At 40.5% G+C, this 17,565-nt stretch overlaps 2 protein-coding genes and 1 long non-coding RNA gene across 5 annotated transcripts; 2 read left to right on the plus strand and 1 right to left on the minus strand.

Annotated features, from left to right (window-relative positions):
• Positions 1-18: 18 nt before the first annotated feature.
• Positions 19-5,997, minus strand: LOC116334689 (ankyrin repeat and SOCS box protein 2). 3 transcript variants are annotated; one of them, XM_031758181.2, is made up of 9 exons: positions 5,867-5,997; positions 5,263-5,465; positions 2,373-2,539; positions 2,065-2,220; positions 1,742-1,987; positions 1,484-1,655; positions 671-1,274; positions 430-583; positions 19-297 (listed from the first exon to the last, which is right to left on the minus strand). In XM_031758181.2, exons 2-9 carry the CDS (start codon positions 5,382-5,384, stop codon positions 167-169), a joined length of 1,752 nt encoding a protein of 583 aa, XP_031614041.2. In that variant the 5' UTR covers positions 5,385-5,465; positions 5,867-5,997; the 3' UTR covers positions 19-166. The 3 variants fall into 3 exon arrangements, with proteins under 3 accessions (XP_031614041.2, XP_039458862.1, XP_031614039.2); XM_039602928.1 differs by having other exon boundaries at positions 2,373-2,560; XM_031758179.2 differs by lacking the exons at positions 5,263-5,465; positions 5,867-5,997 and adding an exon at positions 2,874-5,250.
• Positions 5,998-10,952: 4,955 nt separating this feature from the next.
• Positions 10,953-13,467, plus strand: si:ch1073-416d2.4 (coiled-coil domain-containing protein 42 homolog). The gene is made up of 9 exons (XM_031758297.2): positions 10,953-11,221; positions 11,324-11,363; positions 11,595-11,771; positions 11,872-12,029; positions 12,120-12,202; positions 12,285-12,457; positions 12,550-12,660; positions 12,753-12,869; positions 12,947-13,467. The coding sequence occupies exons 1-9, from the start codon at positions 11,118-11,120 to the stop codon at positions 13,130-13,132; spliced, it is 1,149 nt and encodes a 382-aa protein (XP_031614157.2). The 5' UTR covers positions 10,953-11,117; the 3' UTR covers positions 13,133-13,467.
• Positions 13,468-14,133: 666 nt separating this feature from the next.
• LOC116312438 lies at positions 14,134-14,858 on the plus strand. Its single transcript, XR_005609421.1, has 3 exons — positions 14,134-14,302; positions 14,412-14,604; positions 14,716-14,858. It is a non-coding gene; the product is annotated as an uncharacterized LOC116312438 (long non-coding RNA).
• Positions 14,859-17,565: the final 2,707 nt, after the last annotated feature.

The following is a 17,565-nucleotide window of genomic DNA, read 5'->3' on the forward strand; positions in this document are numbered from 1 at the left end:
TTATTGTCACTTCACATATATTATAAATAGATATTTATACACATAGAATTTCTTTGAGAGGAACATTTACAGATTCAAGATATCAGACACGACTAAAAAAAGAACCACGAGAAGATAAATATAGTCTTATCTCTGAGGACTATATTGCTTGAGGTTCATTTTAAAGTCAGTCAACGTGGCTCAGGTATCTGATCAGTCTGTTTGGCAGAGGTAAGCTTGTGATAGATCTCAGTCTGTGTCCCCCCATCTGGGTCCGAATCTTTAATCTACAGAGGTGCAGGAGTGGACATGGTGACACTAAAGACAAGACAAAAAGGAAAGATAAAGAGGCTTGTCGCTTGCTTCCTTGTGGACCACATTTGCATTCAACGCACGTGTGAGGACATGAAAGAAAAGAGTGAAAGAGACATGTTTCCATCTGATACTTACACAACTTCCTCTTGACAACGTGCCATTCTTCACGGCTGTCCAGCAGTTCAGTGAGCTTGCTGCACAGCTGAACATGGCCAACATACTCTAGCAGCAAGTCTATAATTGGCCCTGCCCATTTACTCATTACTGGCGTTGAGATCCACTCGCAGAACTAAAGAAGAAAATCATATAAATTTATATTACTGAAAAAGAACATGCATATTTTTGTCATGACCAACTTTTTGCTCTTTTTGCATACCTGTGTTATCGTCTCTGAAGGCTCACTGCAATTTAGAGGAAGCATGCTGCCATTCTGCAAAGCATATCCATTACTGCCAGCAGTTATTATATTGGATTGTCCTGCAGCTGGGTGAGGGGCACTGCCATAAGCACACGTAAAACAGGAGAGCGCATCACAGCCATTGTCCAGAAGGCACTTGAGTAGAGGCAGATTATTCAGACAAAGTGCAACAAGAGCTGGGAATGTGGTAGTACAAGTTGGGATGCTTGCATTTACATCAGCTCCTCTTTCCAGCAGTAAAGACACAGTGCTGACACAACCCTGACGCACAGCCATCAGCAGAGGGCTGACTGGATCCAGGCTTAGACTAGCACCGGCATTAAGCAACACCTCTGCTGTTTCGGTGCTGCCGTTAGCAATAGCAAAGTAGAGGGCTGTAGTGCGTCGATCGGCATACTTGATGGATTGGCTGTGGGGCAGTGTGGCATTTACATCTGCACCTGTCTTCAGTAGCACAGCTGCTACAGTGTGTCTGTTGTGCTCTGCTGCCAGGTGGAGGGGGCTGATCCAACTGTGCCGGAGCATGGCTCGACTTGTCACTGAGACGAGCAGAGATACAATCCTGAAAACAAAGCAAAAGGATGTTCATGTAAAGTTAACACAACAAATACAGAGAAGTTAGAGCTTACAGCGCCACTTACAACATCCGCTCCATTGCATATTCTAACAATAAGCTTAGGATATAAATATAAATTTTACACACTAATCAGTATTTATTTTAATTATTATTATAATTTCACCCATTTTGCAAGTGTTAATATTTGAACTTACTTGTCATGTCCATACTGGGCAGCGATGTGCAAAGGCAGCAGTCCTGAGCTTGTCGGTTTGTTGGCATCTGCATTTTTAGTCAACAGAAAGGCCGCAATTTCCGTGTGGCCATTTTTACTCGCTTCATGCAGCGCCGTAACCCCATCGCATGTCTGCATGTTGACATCTGCACCTAAAATAAACAAAAAACAATCATCATTCTTTTATAATATATTTTCATTGAAATCATAAACATGAAAATCTGAAATTTTTTGGTACCTTTCTCAATAAGGTAACACAGTGCTCTCATCTGTCCTTGCTGAGCTGCTACAACCAGTGGAGCGATGGTGTAGGTATTGGATGGATTAATTATAGCCCCAGCTCTTAACAGTATCTCACAGATCTCTGTGTTGTTTCTCGATACAGCCTCATGAAGGGCTGTCCAGCCCTGGGCACACCGCTGGTTCACAGTGGCCCCATAAGAGAGAAGAAGGTTCACCATGTCTATGTTCTCAAGCTCGCATGCTAGATAGACACAAAAGACACGAGTCAGCCTGGCTCCATATAAGCTGTTGTAAAAAATTCTTAGCCCACAGTTGTACCTTTGTACAAAGGTGTTTCTTTGCTCTTGCTGCTGATGTCAGGGTCAGCACCTGCTTCCAAAAGACACTGCACACAGGCCAAGTGTTCACAAGCCACCGCAAGCAGCAAGGCCGTCTGCTCGTGCAATGTGCGCTTGTCTACTGAGCCTGGAAGGGCTAGAACAGAAAATACACATGTTAAACAAAACAAGCACACATGGCATTTTAAAAGTCCTCCTGCAATAGATTTTCTCTTCTTAACATGTGATTCATTCAAGGGTGACAAATTACATTTCTGGGATAATTCTTTGAGACTTTCAATCACCTACCCCTTAACAGGGTCTTCAAGCACTCAGCCTGTCCACAGTAGGCAGCATCATGCAAAGGTATCCATCCATCATTGTTCTCCTTCAGCACCCAGTGAGAAGAGGCTGTCAGATTTTTGACAGTTTCCACATCTCCTCTTTTGATGGCACAGACCACAGGATCAACATCCCTTGAAAGGAGAGAAAAACCCCTAAAACATTAAGTAGTCTGAATATAATCAAGTGTATTTTTAGAAAGACACCAGATCCTTATGGGAAATGCAGTACTGACCCTAAAATCTGTATATTTAGTGATTATCGTCATAATCTTAATTTAGAGAAGTAGAAAAAACAGCTGATTTTGCTCTTAGTAATCCAGGATGTGTGATTTTTATTTTTTGCTATTTATGCAGAAGACCTCAGTTGCACACAAGAGCCACCAGCACCCTCGCTCTGAAACACACACACACACACACTCACGAACAGGGCAGCTTCAAATAGTCCACACAACAACAAAAGACTCACTCCGGCTCTGACGTGCCGTCGCTCTCATTGTCTCCTCTCCTCCTATCCTCTCGCAGTCGCGACACAGCATTATTACCGGCATAACGGAACTGAGACAAATAGTCAGAGTAGCTGAATTTCGTCATTACTGAAGGCAGATTTCGCTGTTTTCCTTCCCAGTGCGTCGGCGTCAGCGGAGCAGCGGGCAGAGCCGAGCGGGGCTCAGCTGTGGTCTCTCAGATTATTTTGGGACTGTATTGTCAGGCGGCAGGATGACGGACTTATCCATATATGTCAGAAGACTCGGACGTTTAAAGATAAGAGAAACAGCCCTGGAGATAATGCAGTCTAAGGCCAGCTCTTTTCGACTTTACTGGCTGGTTTCCAAATTAGATAACGAGACTGATATGTGACAACTGCAGAAGATAAACAGAGACCCCCACAACGAGCCATTAATCACTACTCCATTTTGAAAAGCCCGTCCACATTGACTGTATTATAAGCGATAGGAGGTGGCCTAATGTCCCTAGAAAAAAAGGCATCAGTTGAAAAAAAAATGTTTTGATAAACAGACTCCAAATGTCACCACATGTAGTGGTTGAATGTAACCCCCCACCACCCTAAATTCCCAGAAAATAACCGAGGATGTGACCTCTGCGTCCTTCATGGCAGCTAGAGGCGTGACCTGCGTAATGTTTTCACACCAGCGACGAAGACATTGTTATAGCTCAGGTAGCCTATTTATCAGAAGATACAAGCGTATTATATGATGCCAAAGATCATATTTTCCTTCTTATGTCTTCGAGATTTTTACCATTTAAGTCCTGTTGGGGGCACCGGTGAGCCAAGTGTCTTTAAGTGGTGTTTTTGCTCAACCATGTGAAGATGGGTGACAGATTAGAGGAAAAAATAGAACTCTTGACCCTATAATGAGGGGGTCCAGTGGCCCTGTTATGTTGTGGGATGGAGGCATTTTGTGGGCATTGTTTGGGTTCACATGTCCTCTTGGAGGGAAGGGTGACTGCAAATGAATTCAAAATGAGTTCTGAGTAAACATCTTTATCCGCTTATGAGGGTGCCCTCTGGGTACTACCAGCTCTCAGCCTAAATATACACTTATGGGAGATTTTAGATAAAGTCTTTGAGGGAACATCTTTAGTCAGAATCAGTTGGAGAACAAATGCTAAACACAGTGGAGGTGTATTGGTGTGAGATGTTGGCACAGACACACATGGCAATGTTATGCTTAACTATGAAAATGAAGCTATGAATCTATGTAAATCTAAGTCAGTTTGCATGCATTTCCATAACGGAATGCTGAACGTTGGACATAAAACTGTGTTTCTAATTCCTTTTTTGTATTGCTGTTTCATTTACACTTTTTTTTACCACTAGATTTTTAAAATCTTTTTTATATCACTTAAAAATGAGAAAATATACTGCAAAGAGCCAGGAAAAAAACACCCAAACCAAAAAGGAAACAAACCAAAAAATTATTTGCCATTTAAGAATTAAATATCCAAATGAACACAGAGACTACATATTTACTTAACTCTTACTGATCTGCATGTCCAGTCAATAAAATGCAGTAAAATAAATATGCAAATATATATTTTGGACATTTTCTTTCCTCCCTTGCCTGAAGAAAAATATGCTATAGAAGCAAAAGTCTCAAAAGTGACCAGTCCATGAATAAAACCCACATTTAAATAATTTTTACTCAGCTTCCAACTTTGTCTGTCAGCCAACCATATGAAACAATGTGTAACAAAGCTTTCATTTATGATTCTACAGGCACCACATATTGATTAGTGCCTTTGTTTATGGCCTCAGTGCAGCTCAGAACTCATTTGCTTATTTTGACTCACATGTTTGAGCATGTGGCTTGTGAGTGTCGTCTAATCACTAAATCTCATTTAACAGTTTTCAGTTTCTCCACAAGAGTGAAAGGTTTTGCCACTGAACTTGAGAGACTCTCGAGGAAGTAAATCTCTGTGTACTCTACACCTGAGTATTTGTGTTTTAAAGAGTTGCTTCCCTGTACAGTAAAAACAGTCTTGTAGGGACAGAAAGACTTTCCTTAACGCCACCTGTGAGCACTACACATGAATGCTATTGGTGCTGTTTTATTTGCGTGTTTTTAAGGTTTAGTAACTCTGCTTTTTTAACAAGCAACACTAAGGCAGTCAGCACAGACTTTTCTTTTCATGTCTTTTGTTTTCATCTTGACAGCTATTTAGATATACTGATACATCACGAAGGCATTTCACGCCGTGCCATGCTCAAAAATGTCATGGATAACTATCTCTAATGTTTCACTGAAAAACGATCAGGTATAGCATTTGCGGTATTTGGCCACAAGATAATGTTAAATTGTTAAGCGTTAAGAAGTGATAGCATCTTTTCTTACCTGAGCAGGTTTGTTGTGGTGTGTTGTGAAGTGTGGAAAGTCAGGGAGCATCCAGCCAGCCTGTCTTTGATGTCGCTGTTTAGTCTCTGGTAAAGAGACCCAGATTTTCGGACTGCAATCATCACAGGAGGAGATTTGTTGTCCAGTCTTAAGTGCAGAACACCTCAAAAAGTGCTGTTGTCTTTTTCATAGATGAGTAAACACTATTCACAATAGAAGTTGGAAAATAGAAGTTAGAACATCAACAGAAGCAATCAAATCACATGCACACTATAATACACACAATGACCTAACTCATATAAAAGAGCTGAAATCTGCAAAGGCAGAAATCAGAGAGCAGCGACTCAGGCAGTGAGGGGGGATGCCTTTTAAGGACATGTTCAGCAGTGTTATGTTCCACTTGGTACTGCTGTTCCAGAGAAGGTGCTGGTGTGTGTAGTGTTGTTAGTGAGTTATGCAACAGAAGGATAACAAAAAACCATGAAGCTGAGATTACAGGGCATGATTAATGAAACATAAATATTTTTACAAAACAATGACAGAGACAATTAGAATTAAATTAAATATAAAAAAATCCCCCCAAAAAACAGCTTGATAGACTCACCACATGACATTGTTCTTTCTCCTTATGCACAAAATATGAGTTACTTTGTAGAACAAATATGTTAATCCTAATCAGACGGTCTAAAGGATTCTGTCATAACATGCGTCACCTCTTGCTGTGACTGTGTAAAGTGCAAAAATGAGTCTGAAGAACAAGCAGAATGACAACAGACTGTTTCACAATTACTTCTTCCGAAATGTTTTTGAAAAGTGCTTCCTCTATTGAAACTGGAAGTAGCCTCATAGTTTTATGACGACGAACAAGTCCTTCGACATATTTATTTTCAACCACGCAAACGGGCTCTATTGCAAATTCCTGGGAAACCTGTGATCTTTCCCCAACAAAGTCAAACCAAAACATATGAAAACACAAATGTATGTCTCAAACACCTGCAAAACAAAAGCACCGTCCTGTCACGACATACTAACATGTCAGGACAGGAAACGAACAGGTATATTCAGTACCAGTAAATCAGTGACTCTGACAGTTTCTTCAAGCTTTTATGATAAAGTTCATGAGGTTTTCTTTCCCTGTGCATGTGCTCTTTAAAAAAATATATTATTAATTAATTATTATTTTTAACAGACCAACAACCATACAAGACATGGACATACAACAAGTAAGAACAGACAGGATAAAAGAGGGATAGCAATAAAAAGTAAACCATCAACCTGATTTATATCTGTGTACACACAAATGCACACAAGTCCACCTTAATAAAGACACATGTCTGCACACATACCTACACACACATATACATACAGATATTTAAAGGAGGAAGAAAAACAAAAACAGGAAAAAACCATATATGCATGCACAGCTAAACATGTACATTGTGATATATGTAGATGCATGTAAGTACTGATGGACATTTTGATTTCAATTTTACAAAACAGATGGAGCAGTTCTGATGGCGCGATTCTTAGGAGGGAGAGAGAAAGTGGGAGAAAGATGGAAAAGAGACAAAAATACAGCACATAGAAGTAGGAAGGGTAGTTAGAGGTGGCATGGTAAGTGAGAATTTTGTTGGTGTATGTAGAGCCTATTGTGACTTCCCTAGATTGTAATGTTGAGTATTTTTCTTGGGCTGTAGTCTGTTAGCCCTGAGTTTCTCCCAAACCTTATCGGAGGAGGCCAGACCAGAGCATGGCTGCCAGGCAAAAACAGCCCCCAGAACCGAGGGAGGGGGGGCAATTATATGGCAGTCAATGGTAATCTAGGTTTACATTGCTAGTTGTTGGATGTAGCTATTATGGAGCTTTCTTGCAGAGTTGTCAGGGACTTTTCAGCTGTAACTGCAATTATAACAGCGATGGAGTGGTTTGTTTATAATTATTAGTGGCTCTGCTCCAGTTCCAGATTTTTATTGGAGTGAACTCATTTTCGTGTTAAACTGCTATTACCATTCAGTTGGTGTCCTTGTGTGTAACCTGTAGAAGATGAAGGTCTAACAAGAAGTGTGTAGGTCCTCTTGTGAGAAGTAACATTTCCAAGATATAGGCTGAGCCCCTCGGAAGCGTATGCAAACGTGGATCTGAACAGGGAGTTTTAGTGAAACGGCTTTTCAACTGATGTCCACGCTGTTCATTTGTTAACAAAAGAAAGGTCTATTTATGGTACATCTCACATTAATCAGCTATGTGTCATTGGAAAAATGTAGACTGATATCGGTGATGGCGTGTATCAATGCGTTCAAAGACTATGTGTAGATAGATATCTAAGCTTCGAACACCTGCAAAGAACAAAAAACAACCAATGCCCTGTAAAAACAAGTCAGGACAGGAACAACACAGGTGTATTCAGTACCAGGGAATCTGTACCTCTGACAGTTTCCACAAAGCCGAACATTACAGTTACTCTTATGTTGTAACTATCGTGTTGTAACAGGGAATCCCGGAGTGGTTTTTGTATATTTAAAAGTGCCTTTGTTCCAGAGCATGACAGGAGTCACAGAAGTGGCACAAAGTTGAGAACAACAGAGGTTTAGCGGTGCAACAGGATGGATGCCAAGGAGATTCGCCCTGGACTCATCTGTGGAACTGGTGTCGGATATAGTGGAGGAGTTGGGCCTTTCCAAGCAAGCAAGACATAACTGGTGAAAAGAGTGTTTTCTGTAAGGGTTAGAGCATCTGTTCAAGACTACTGGACCTGTACATAGAATGTAAAAGTCAGACTTCTAGCTTGGTTTTAGCTTATTTTTTTTATATGCCCTGGGCTTGTTTTATTATAAATAAATTTTACCTTCTACTCTTGAGTTTTGGACTCCTTGACTACCACTGCCCTTTTTTTTTTTAGCTGCTCTCCACCTGATGGAAAAGGCCTTTCCTCTTGCGTCTCCTTTTTCCTTGTTACAACAAACTACAACTTTGAATTATTATCAATTTTAAATATTTTTTAAAGCAGTAGGTTAATAACAACACACACTCAGAAATGTTACGGCTGAAATGAAATTTAATTAGATGTAAATTTTACATGTAAATTTGTTACATAAGTGCAATATAAATGTTAAATTTTATGAAATTTGGTCAAATTAAATGAACTTCATTGGTATAAATTCAGTTTATACCAAGCACATTTTTCCTTAATGATTCATTATTTGAATAAATAAACCTTTGATTTTGTATATTTCAATTGTATTTTACTCAAAATTATTGCTTCATGTTTATAAAGGGTGAAGAATCTTTTTTTTAGTGTACGTCTTTAACCAAGTGTCTGTTTTCTCAGTAAACACACAGTTACAAAATTGGACTTTCAGTTAACACAATAAGCATGTGACACACAAACACACAGGACTTACAAACATACTGCTGGACCGGTAACACAGCAACACAAGTCCTTAATGTATTTTTATGTAGAAAACAATTAATGTGAAATTCGTGGTTTTAAAAACAATTATGAAGATAATGTGTGGTGGCATCAGGAAGTAAAATTAGTAAAATGTCTTACAGGAATGTAGTCGAGCAGGACTCGGCTCACTCATACTTGTTTTCTTTGAAAGCTTGCTGCCTTCTAACGCCAAGACAAGCTAGACAGCAGCTGCAGTCAGTCAAAGGTATCTTTAAACTCAGGAGAGCATTGTGACGTATAAAGTGCAGTAGTCCAAACAACATACCAGCAGCTATTCCACAGTTTTCTGACTCTTATGAGACGAAAGGACAGTCCTGATGTCCTCTTAATAGTTACCCGTATGTGTTTTGAGAGTATATACTATGGTCTCCCGAGTGGAACCTTTGATAAGAAATAAGTAAAATGTCACAACTGCATCTCAAAGGTTTTGGCTTGGCATCAAATCAAAACTGAAGAACCTGTAAAGATGCGGGATGATCAGAATTTCTCAGAGTCTAGATATGTCAATATGTAGTCAAGCATCAATACAACCACTGGAGGAATATAGATTCACCCAGAGAGGACAAGAAAGGTTCAGTGGCTTCCAAACTATGCGTCCATAAACTGAAAATTGAAGTTAGGTGCTAAGGCTTTTATGCATTTGGACCTCACTGATAAGTTCTGCAATAAATCCAGGAAGTCAAAGTTAAGTCAGTGTTTGACAGCTTATGTCTCCTAAGATTTGCACACACCACTGCATTACTCGATATTTTTAAAAGAATAAAAACAGGTTCGTCTTACAAAGACTTTTATATACTTCATATCGTTTTAGCATAGCAATTATTTTACTGTACTTTCATCCAGAGATGGGTGGGTCACACTGTTTACAAACTACCATCTCTCTTTGAATCACACATCAAAGAGAGATGGTAGTCTTCTTCTCCTGACTTTTCATTCCTGTTTGCTCCAATACAATCCTCTACCTCTCCAGGGACTCTTCCACCTGCTCCATACTCTCAATACAGGTCACAACGTCATCTACAAACAAAATAGTCCACGAGACTCCTGCCTGAGCTCATCTGTCAACCTGTCCGACACTATCGCACACAAGATGGGGCTCAGGGCTGATCCCTGATGCAATCCCACCTCCACCTTGAACCCATCTGTCACTCCTACTGCACACGTCACCACTGCCCCTCTATTCTCATATTTATTCTGCACCAGCTTCACATATTTCACTGCCATACAGCGAGACTCTTCTGGATCAATTTACTTCATTTTTCATCGAATTTTGTATTATTTTCTTTTTGCAAATTTTCTAATTAAATGCATTCAGAAATGAATTTTGTGACTATCATTGTGACTTTCCTTGAATGTTTTTTGACCTTCCTTTGCAGAATGATGGTAGTGCATACTTTAGCACCATCTACTGAGGAGGAAGAGTTTCCTCATGTGCATTTTAAATGTGACATTAAATTTGACTAAATTTACTTTTTAACTTTTTGTTTAAGGTGGAAAATTGAACTTCTTCAGTTTCAAAAATGAAAGTAATTATTTAAAGTTGAAAGCTTAGTATATTTTAACATGTAACACATGCCTAAAGGTTGGAACGCAGGAGGATTTGCCTTTTCCCTTTCTTTTTAATTTAGGTTTTAATGAATTCATAGAGCTCAGTGGAAGTCGCGTCTCGCTGTTAAAGTCCAAATAGCAGCAAATTTTTAATGCGAGCTCTTTGTGGAGGTATCTACAATCCTTTCAGGTGTTTGTTTATTAATTCATAGCAATATTTAAATGTCCGTAAAACATAATTACACTAAGTGTAAAAGTATCTTTAAGTTAATTGAAGTAAGAATAAAAAGGGATATAAAAACAAAACAATAACTAATCTTTTTTTGTAATGAAAGAATTACTCAAATAAATTTTAAATTTCCCAGAAGCCTCTTTGTCTTTACTTTTTATCATTTCTGTGAACACAACAAGCAATTGCAAGCTGTGGTGCATATGCAAAAGTATTGTTCTGTAATTGTTCTTTTTTAAAAACAACTAATTATAAGTAAAATGATCTTTAAAATGAAAACACTGAAAGCTACAAGGACAACTCTGATCCATATTTTTGCGCTCAGATTTTCACAACATGTTTCAGGCTTTGGGGGAACCGGGACGGAGTGAGCACTCTTCGCGTTCTCTCGCTCTCATTCGGTCGGTAACCAAACCGAGGCGCCCCTGCTTTTGCCATGACAACAAAGAAACGATCCCGGTACATTCCCTGTTGTTTGGCCCCTGGTCACTAGGCAACAGCAACGCGAATCCAAGAAAAAACATCCGGGAAAGATCCCCGATTGTTCTTCTGTTCGTTTAAACGAAGAAGACCCGAAGAAGCTCCTTTACGCATCAGAATTCCTGCGCGACAAATCCACTAAAAGACATGACGACGCATTTTCTTCCTTTTTTAGAGAACAGTCCTGGTCAAAAACTCCAGGTGGGAAATGGAGTAAACAACATTTTTGTGACACAGTCGCAGGACACCAGGTAGGCCCGTGGTTTTCAGGAGCAGCAAGTTGATGTCCTACCCCATTCATACATGCATTTACTGTCTCAGACTGTTACTGACAGTTTTCTCTTCACACACAGAAGGGAAGAAGATGCCAATCACATACCAGTTTTAAAAGTGGTAAGATTTGTGCCTTCACAGAAAATACTCTCACTTCCACAGGTTTTATTTCTTCTATTTTCTGCTTTATACCTTTAATTCTATTTGATTTTCCTTCTACTTTTAAACCACTTGGTAACTTTTCTTTTGAGGCGTTTTTCATAAATGCACCCTGCAAAGGTTTCAGTATTAAAGCATCTGAGTGGTTCTGGTTTTGTGTGTGTGTGTGTGTGTGTGTGTGTGTGTGTGTAGCCTTCGAGCAGAGTCTTGGAGGCAGGAGTGACTACTTTGCAAAAGACCCTGGTTCTGGAGAAACAGGCAGAGCTGGATGAGGTGGAGAAGCGACTTGCCCTTAAACGGCTGGATTTTAAAGCCTGCATGGAGGCCCTAGCTCGGCGAAGGTCTGAACTTGAAATAAAACTACAAGAGGTGAGCTGAGACCACCTTAAATGAGAAGCAGTAGTAGTTAACCATCATCTGAAAGAGACTGTACTAATGTGGCTGGCCTTTGTCTTTTCTTTTCATGCAGACTAAAGAAAAAGTAGTGAAATTTGAGAAGTTCATAGCTGAGAATGAAGCAAAGCGACGCAGAGCGTTAAAGAGCTGTGAAGCTTCACGGGCGCAAAACATTTTTAAAAAGCAGCAGATAAAAGATTTGACAGAACAGCTTAAAGGATTCAGAGACAGGTGAGACCTTGAAATTTTTTTTTTTTAATTTAAAGATTTCTTTCATGAAGTTGTTTTTTAAGCCCAGCTTTGTCATGTTTTTATTTGCAGGAGGCACGTTTTAAAGGAGAGAGTGGCAAAATACAAAATCTATGAGGATTATTTGATAAAAACACGAGATTATCTCCCCAGCAGTAAGTTCAAATCCTCATTATTGAGCCTTCAAATGAACTTGCTTTGTTCAGCCTGTCGAGTAAAGCACACAGTCTGTTTCAGATTACCTCGATGACGGGTCTGAATCTTTAGTCATGCCTATCATTCGGCGTCATGAGACCTTATCCATCACACACCAGGAGCTGCTGCAGCGTTTGCGACGTATGGAGGTGGAGGTGGAGGAAGGCCAGCGGCAGCTGCAGAATATGAAGAAGGAACACAGCGTAAAGAAACTGGTCAGTTATACAAATACGGATGTTAGATGTATCATGTCTTCAAAGCAGTACTGTAGTTTATAGCGGGTGATGTGTTTTTGTATGTATTGCAGATGGCCAATAAAGAGCTGTCCGAACTGCAGAGTGAGTTAGAGACCCTCAAAGAGAAGAACAAGCAGGCAGAGTTTAACTTGCAGATGGAGCAAGACTTATCCAGAGAGAAGGTATGCCTTCCAGATTAGCTGGATGTGACCCTGCTCATTAATCTTGGGAACCTTGGATAGAAATACTCTCATGTGTGCCCTTCATGTTTCAGGTTACAGAAGTGGGAAGACTGCTTATGGCCATCAGCAACCTTGCAGAACAGTGTTACTTACCAGAATACGGACCGCTGGAAAAGATGAACGCGCTGACTATGATGAACATGGTGAAGGTATTTACGTGCAGGATGAGCTGATTGTTAGGGTCAATTTTTAGTTTACCCAAATCTTGAGTGACCATTTCTTTCAGGAGTACATTCTGGACAAGGCAGACACGGAGAGGAGAGCGAGGAGGATGATGGAGTTGGGGAGTTTGATGACAAGCACAACCGCCGCGGCAAACAAAAGAGAGAGGGGGTCAATGAGAAGCTTTGGAAGTAAAACACAAATCAAAAGTTCAAGTAAAGTCAGCAGAAGGAGTGAGACATTTGGTTGATGTTGTGGTTTGAGTATTCATCACAGTGTTGTCTCTTATGGTTTGTTGAGAGTGGAGGTTCGTTCTTGAGATGGGAAGAAGCACTTTAAACCACTTTGTAGCAAATGAAGTGTTACCAAAACCTTGAGAAAAAAAAGCTTGTAGGAGAACAGAATTTTTTTTTTCATTATTTGCCTTTATATCATTTGTTCATTGTTTCAAAAAATCTGTGCACCAACCTTTGCACTTAAGACGTCATAGACAAGGAAATGAAAACGTAGCTGTTTGAAATGAGATCCTTATGTTTAACAGGTCATCCGAACTTGTAAATTTGGATTTGGTCACCTTGTACTGTGAATGTTGCTTTTTAAAAAATAAAAAAATAAAATAAAATAAAATAAAATAAAGTGGTCATAATCAAATTATTTAAATGCACACTCAATCAACAGCAATCCACCACCTTTGCATTATGCAAAACACCAAAAACAAGCAGCCAATAAAATCTCCTTTGACCCTATTGCCACAAATTTCCCACATTTCATACTTTTTAAAGTTAAAACCTGTGATGCCACGACAATAACGTAAAAAGCTATAGTTTCTTGTTACTTTGGTGATTCGGATTGCTTACCCAAACCTATGACTGGGTGCCGCGAAAGCCTTATTGTAATATAAAATGAGCACCACACCAGCACGATGCATGAAAAACAGTATATGAACAATAAAAACAATTTTAAGTACATTTTTAATACAAATATGATCACATTTAGCGGAAAAAGCCTGCTTCAGTACTTTAATGAGAAACTAAAGACATGGCTCGCACGCTATAGAGATTGAAAATGTGACGTCATTGAGGGGTAAAACCGCAAAGGATTGTGGGAACCCAAGGCAAGAGGTACTAGCGCACGCAGGCTTTCAATTGAAATAAGTTACACAGCGATAAAAAGAAACAAAAATGCCAAGAACCTGTTGTATTATTAACTGCACAAGCCGGAGAACGACAGCCGCGTGAAGTCGACGGAAATGCGTTTGGTTTTTATCGGATTCCGGCGTGGAAGAGAAATTCTCCAAGCCATGTCTCCGAAGTCACGAAGAGGCGACGGATGGCCTGGATTGCCGCTATCAGAAGACCTAATATAACGTTCGAAAACACTCCACCTCACATGTTAGTCTGCTCCAAGCATTTCCACAACGGTAAGTGTTTTGTGGTATTTAATACGTCTTATATGGCGCTGAACAGAAATCATCACGCTATGCTCCTTTGTTTATTGTGGCTCTGTGTAATGTTTGCTGTATTTTGTAGGCAAACCAGCCTACGAAATGCTGGAATGCGATCCAGACTGGGCACCCTCTCTCAAACTGGGCCACACAGAAGTTAAAGCTTCTACCACTGCTAGATTTGATCGGTTAAAACAGAGATCGAAATCAAAACAGCCACGAAAAAGGCCCGCGTTCCTCTGGGGCAGAGACAGCTCATGCAGGTGAAATCCATCCAGGTAAAATTGTCAATGTACATAAATAAATACCACTTTTTCCACATTAAGCACTGTCTTATTTTTGCACTTTCAATGATCTTGTCTTTGTCTGTGTGCATGTATGTCTTTCAGCACCAGTCACTACGGAAACTACAGCTGAGAGCCAACCACAGCAGATAAATCCAAAGCACCAGGATGAAGATCTGCAGGAGTGTAAAATGTGTTCTCAAAGGTTACAAGAAATAGCACACCTTCAAGAAGAAAACCTAGTGTTAAAAAAACTGTCCAAAAAGAAATTAGACATGGAATTCTTGAAAGACGAGAACTCTAAAGTTAAATTCTACACAGGGCTGCCTTCTTTTGCTTTACTAATGGGGTGCTACAACAAATCAGCCCGAGCTTGCCAGACACTGACAGGAAAATTTCCCAGTTTCAGATGCTCTTGCTAACTCTCATGCGTTTAAGACTCAACCTTCCGATTGCACATATTGCACACCTCTTTGATATTAGCCGGACAACCACTTCCACTGTGTTTAACATTACTGTAAATGTGTTGTACGCTCACCTGAGTCCATTGGTGCACTGGCCTGGAAGACATTGCATACAGGCCAGTATGCCACACCAGTATGTAGAGATGTTTGGTGACCGGGTGACAGTTATTATTGACTGTTTTGAACTGTTCATAGAGAGGGCACAAAATTTACGTGCCATGGCGGAGACATATTCAACATACAAAAGTAGACACACAATGAAATATCTCATTGGGATCACACCACAGGGGACCATCTCTTTCATTTCTAAAGGATGGGGAGGGCGTACAAGTGATAAGCGAATAGCGGAAACTTCTGGCTTTTACAGAAGCTTTCACCCGGGGACATAGTGCTCGCAGACCGGGTTTTGATATCAGGAAAGTGTTGCCTTAATGGGTGCCACTTTAAAAATTCCAGCATTTACATCGGGTCGCAGTCAGCTACAAGCAAAAGATGTGGAGGACACACGAAAACTGGCACATGTCAGGATCCATGTTGAACGTGTTATAGGCTGTCTACGGTCCAAGTACACTATCCTAAACGACACCATCCGTCTAGGTTTTGTGGTGCCATGCGAAGGTGAGAACATGACTTTGCTGGATAAGATAGTTGCTGTATCATGTGCGCTCACAAACATGTGCCCAAGTGTTGTTGTAAAGCAAGCAAGTGATGAATAACTGTTTTCCAATTTGGTCTTGTTTTGTTGTGCAGCTATGTTTTTAACAAAATGAAATAATAATGCACAACGGTATATTATTTTGCCTTTGTCCTGTAAGCTTCGATAGTAACATGTAAAACTTGTCAGTTATAAATAAAGACAGTCCTGATGAATGACTTGTGCAACACTTACTTTATTTGTATTGGTTCTGACACTGTATATTAGTACAGTCTGAAAAGAAAGATTGCGTATGGACATAAAGAGATAATAATTTACAGCACAGCTGTAGAGTGCAGTGGTGTGAGACACATTTATTGCAATTTTAACACGTTATAATAATTCACTGTGCGTAACAGAACAACAGATAACAAACCATAAAGTGCAGAGTACAGGAAGATGTGTCCACCTTAATGTGACACTAAACATGAAATCACAAGAAAGTCCTTCAATATAAGAGTTGTCTCAGAATGTGTGTAACTGAAATACTTTGATTAGTTTTCTATGCAAGCTTTTGTCTTTCTTTTTTTTTTTTTTTGTCACGGTGACATCCATGTAATGTGGCCCTTGTGAAACACTGGTTTCTGGATCACTGTAGTGATTGGCCAAGAGCTCAGGCATCACAACTTTGTAGAAAAAATCCTGAGCGACAGGCAACATTTTAGTCCACAAGTCTATATCTGGCATCACACGTGTAACAACACAAGCTTTTGTTGTCCACACAACAATGTCACAAAAGTGTGACTTTGTAACATAGATCTGTGTTTGTACCTGCTTGTAGTAAATGTGTGTCTTTTTCAACTCAACCCTTCCATCTTTTAACCCCAAACAAAACCTGTCATCTTCACAGGCCTGCAGGAGGTTGTTGTTGCGGTGTTTATATGGGCACTTAATTTCCACACATCCTTCACCACAACATTCACATTTTACGAAAAGCGCATCAGGGTGGCACCTAATTCTGGGAATGCGGGGTTGATTATGAAACCACACTTATCAACTTTAAGTTCTCTATGCTGCACCTTTCCTGTGAGGTGTACCACTCGCGTGCTGTGTTTTCATTGTCTCTTCCCCACTTGAATTGTTGCGGTTCTTGGTTGGAGAGCTGATGTGACAGTTTTGTGGGTAGCACACTTTCTTTACAGTTGACAACGCAGGACTGGCAGTGGAGGTGGACACAACCGCATGTATGTTTGACGCAGTGATTCTTCCTGCTCGTGCTGTGTGCCAAAGGTCACATTTGTGCTGCTCCCTGGTTTTCTCCTCCAGTGCCTCTGCCTCAGCCTTTGAGACAACGACACAGTGCTTCAGACGTTCACAGTGCTGCAGAAGGACAGATAGCTGACAGCCCTTCAACTGTGGGTCAAAGATGCGTAGCAGTGATTTGGGGAGGACACGAGGCTGGACAGGGTCAGCATATAGGTGGCAGAAGTCCTCCATAACAGCGCATAGGCCTGACCGGTTTTCATGCATGAGATCTGTGAGAGACTTTAAATCGGCCAGTGTGCGCGCTTGTAGTGAGCTGCCACCAGTGCGAGTCCGGATTTTGGGTTTAGGAGAACAGTCACTTTGTCCAGCACTACATGATTGGTCGAGTGCCCTTTTTCTTGCTGCACTGGTGGTGTAGTCAATTGTGTGGCCTGGTACTCCTTGCACTCTCTTGATGTTGGAGGGCATAATCCAGTAAGCTTTGACATCTGTCGGCGTGATATTACCTCGTGAGCGCACAGTAGTGTCAACTTTGTAAAGGAGAGCCGCTACATGCACACACTTCTCTGCCACACCAGCCATGCATGTGCA

Source organism: Oreochromis aureus, linkage group 19 (assembly GCF_013358895.1).
Source record: "Oreochromis aureus strain Israel breed Guangdong linkage group 19, ZZ_aureus, whole genome shotgun sequence".
NCBI classification, from domain to species: Eukaryota; Metazoa; Chordata; class Actinopteri; order Cichliformes; family Cichlidae; genus Oreochromis; species Oreochromis aureus.

Coding starts and splice junctions, on each gene's coding strand:
- si:ch1073-416d2.4 (XM_031758297.2), top strand. CDS start 11,118: ATGACGACGCATTTTCTTCCTTTTTTAGAGAACAGTCCTGGTCAAAAA. Junction 12,203..12,284: donor ACGAGATTATCTCCCCAGCA/GTAAGTTCAAAT, acceptor AGTCTGTTTCAG/ATTACCTCGATGACGGGTCT. Junction 12,661..12,752: donor AAGACTTATCCAGAGAGAAG/GTATGCCTTCCA, acceptor TTCATGTTTCAG/GTTACAGAAGTGGGAAGACT.
- LOC116334689 (XM_039602928.1), bottom strand. CDS start 5,384: ATGATTGCAGTCCGAAAATCTGGGTCTCTTTACCAGAGACTAAACAGC. Junction 1,988..2,064: donor AGAAACACCTTTGTACAAAG/GTACAACTGTGG, acceptor GTGTCTATCTAG/CATGCGAGCTTGAGAACATA. Junction 298..429: donor CGTTGTCAAGAGGAAGTTGT/GTAAGTATCAGA, acceptor TCTTGTCTTTAG/TGTCACCATGTCCACTCCTG.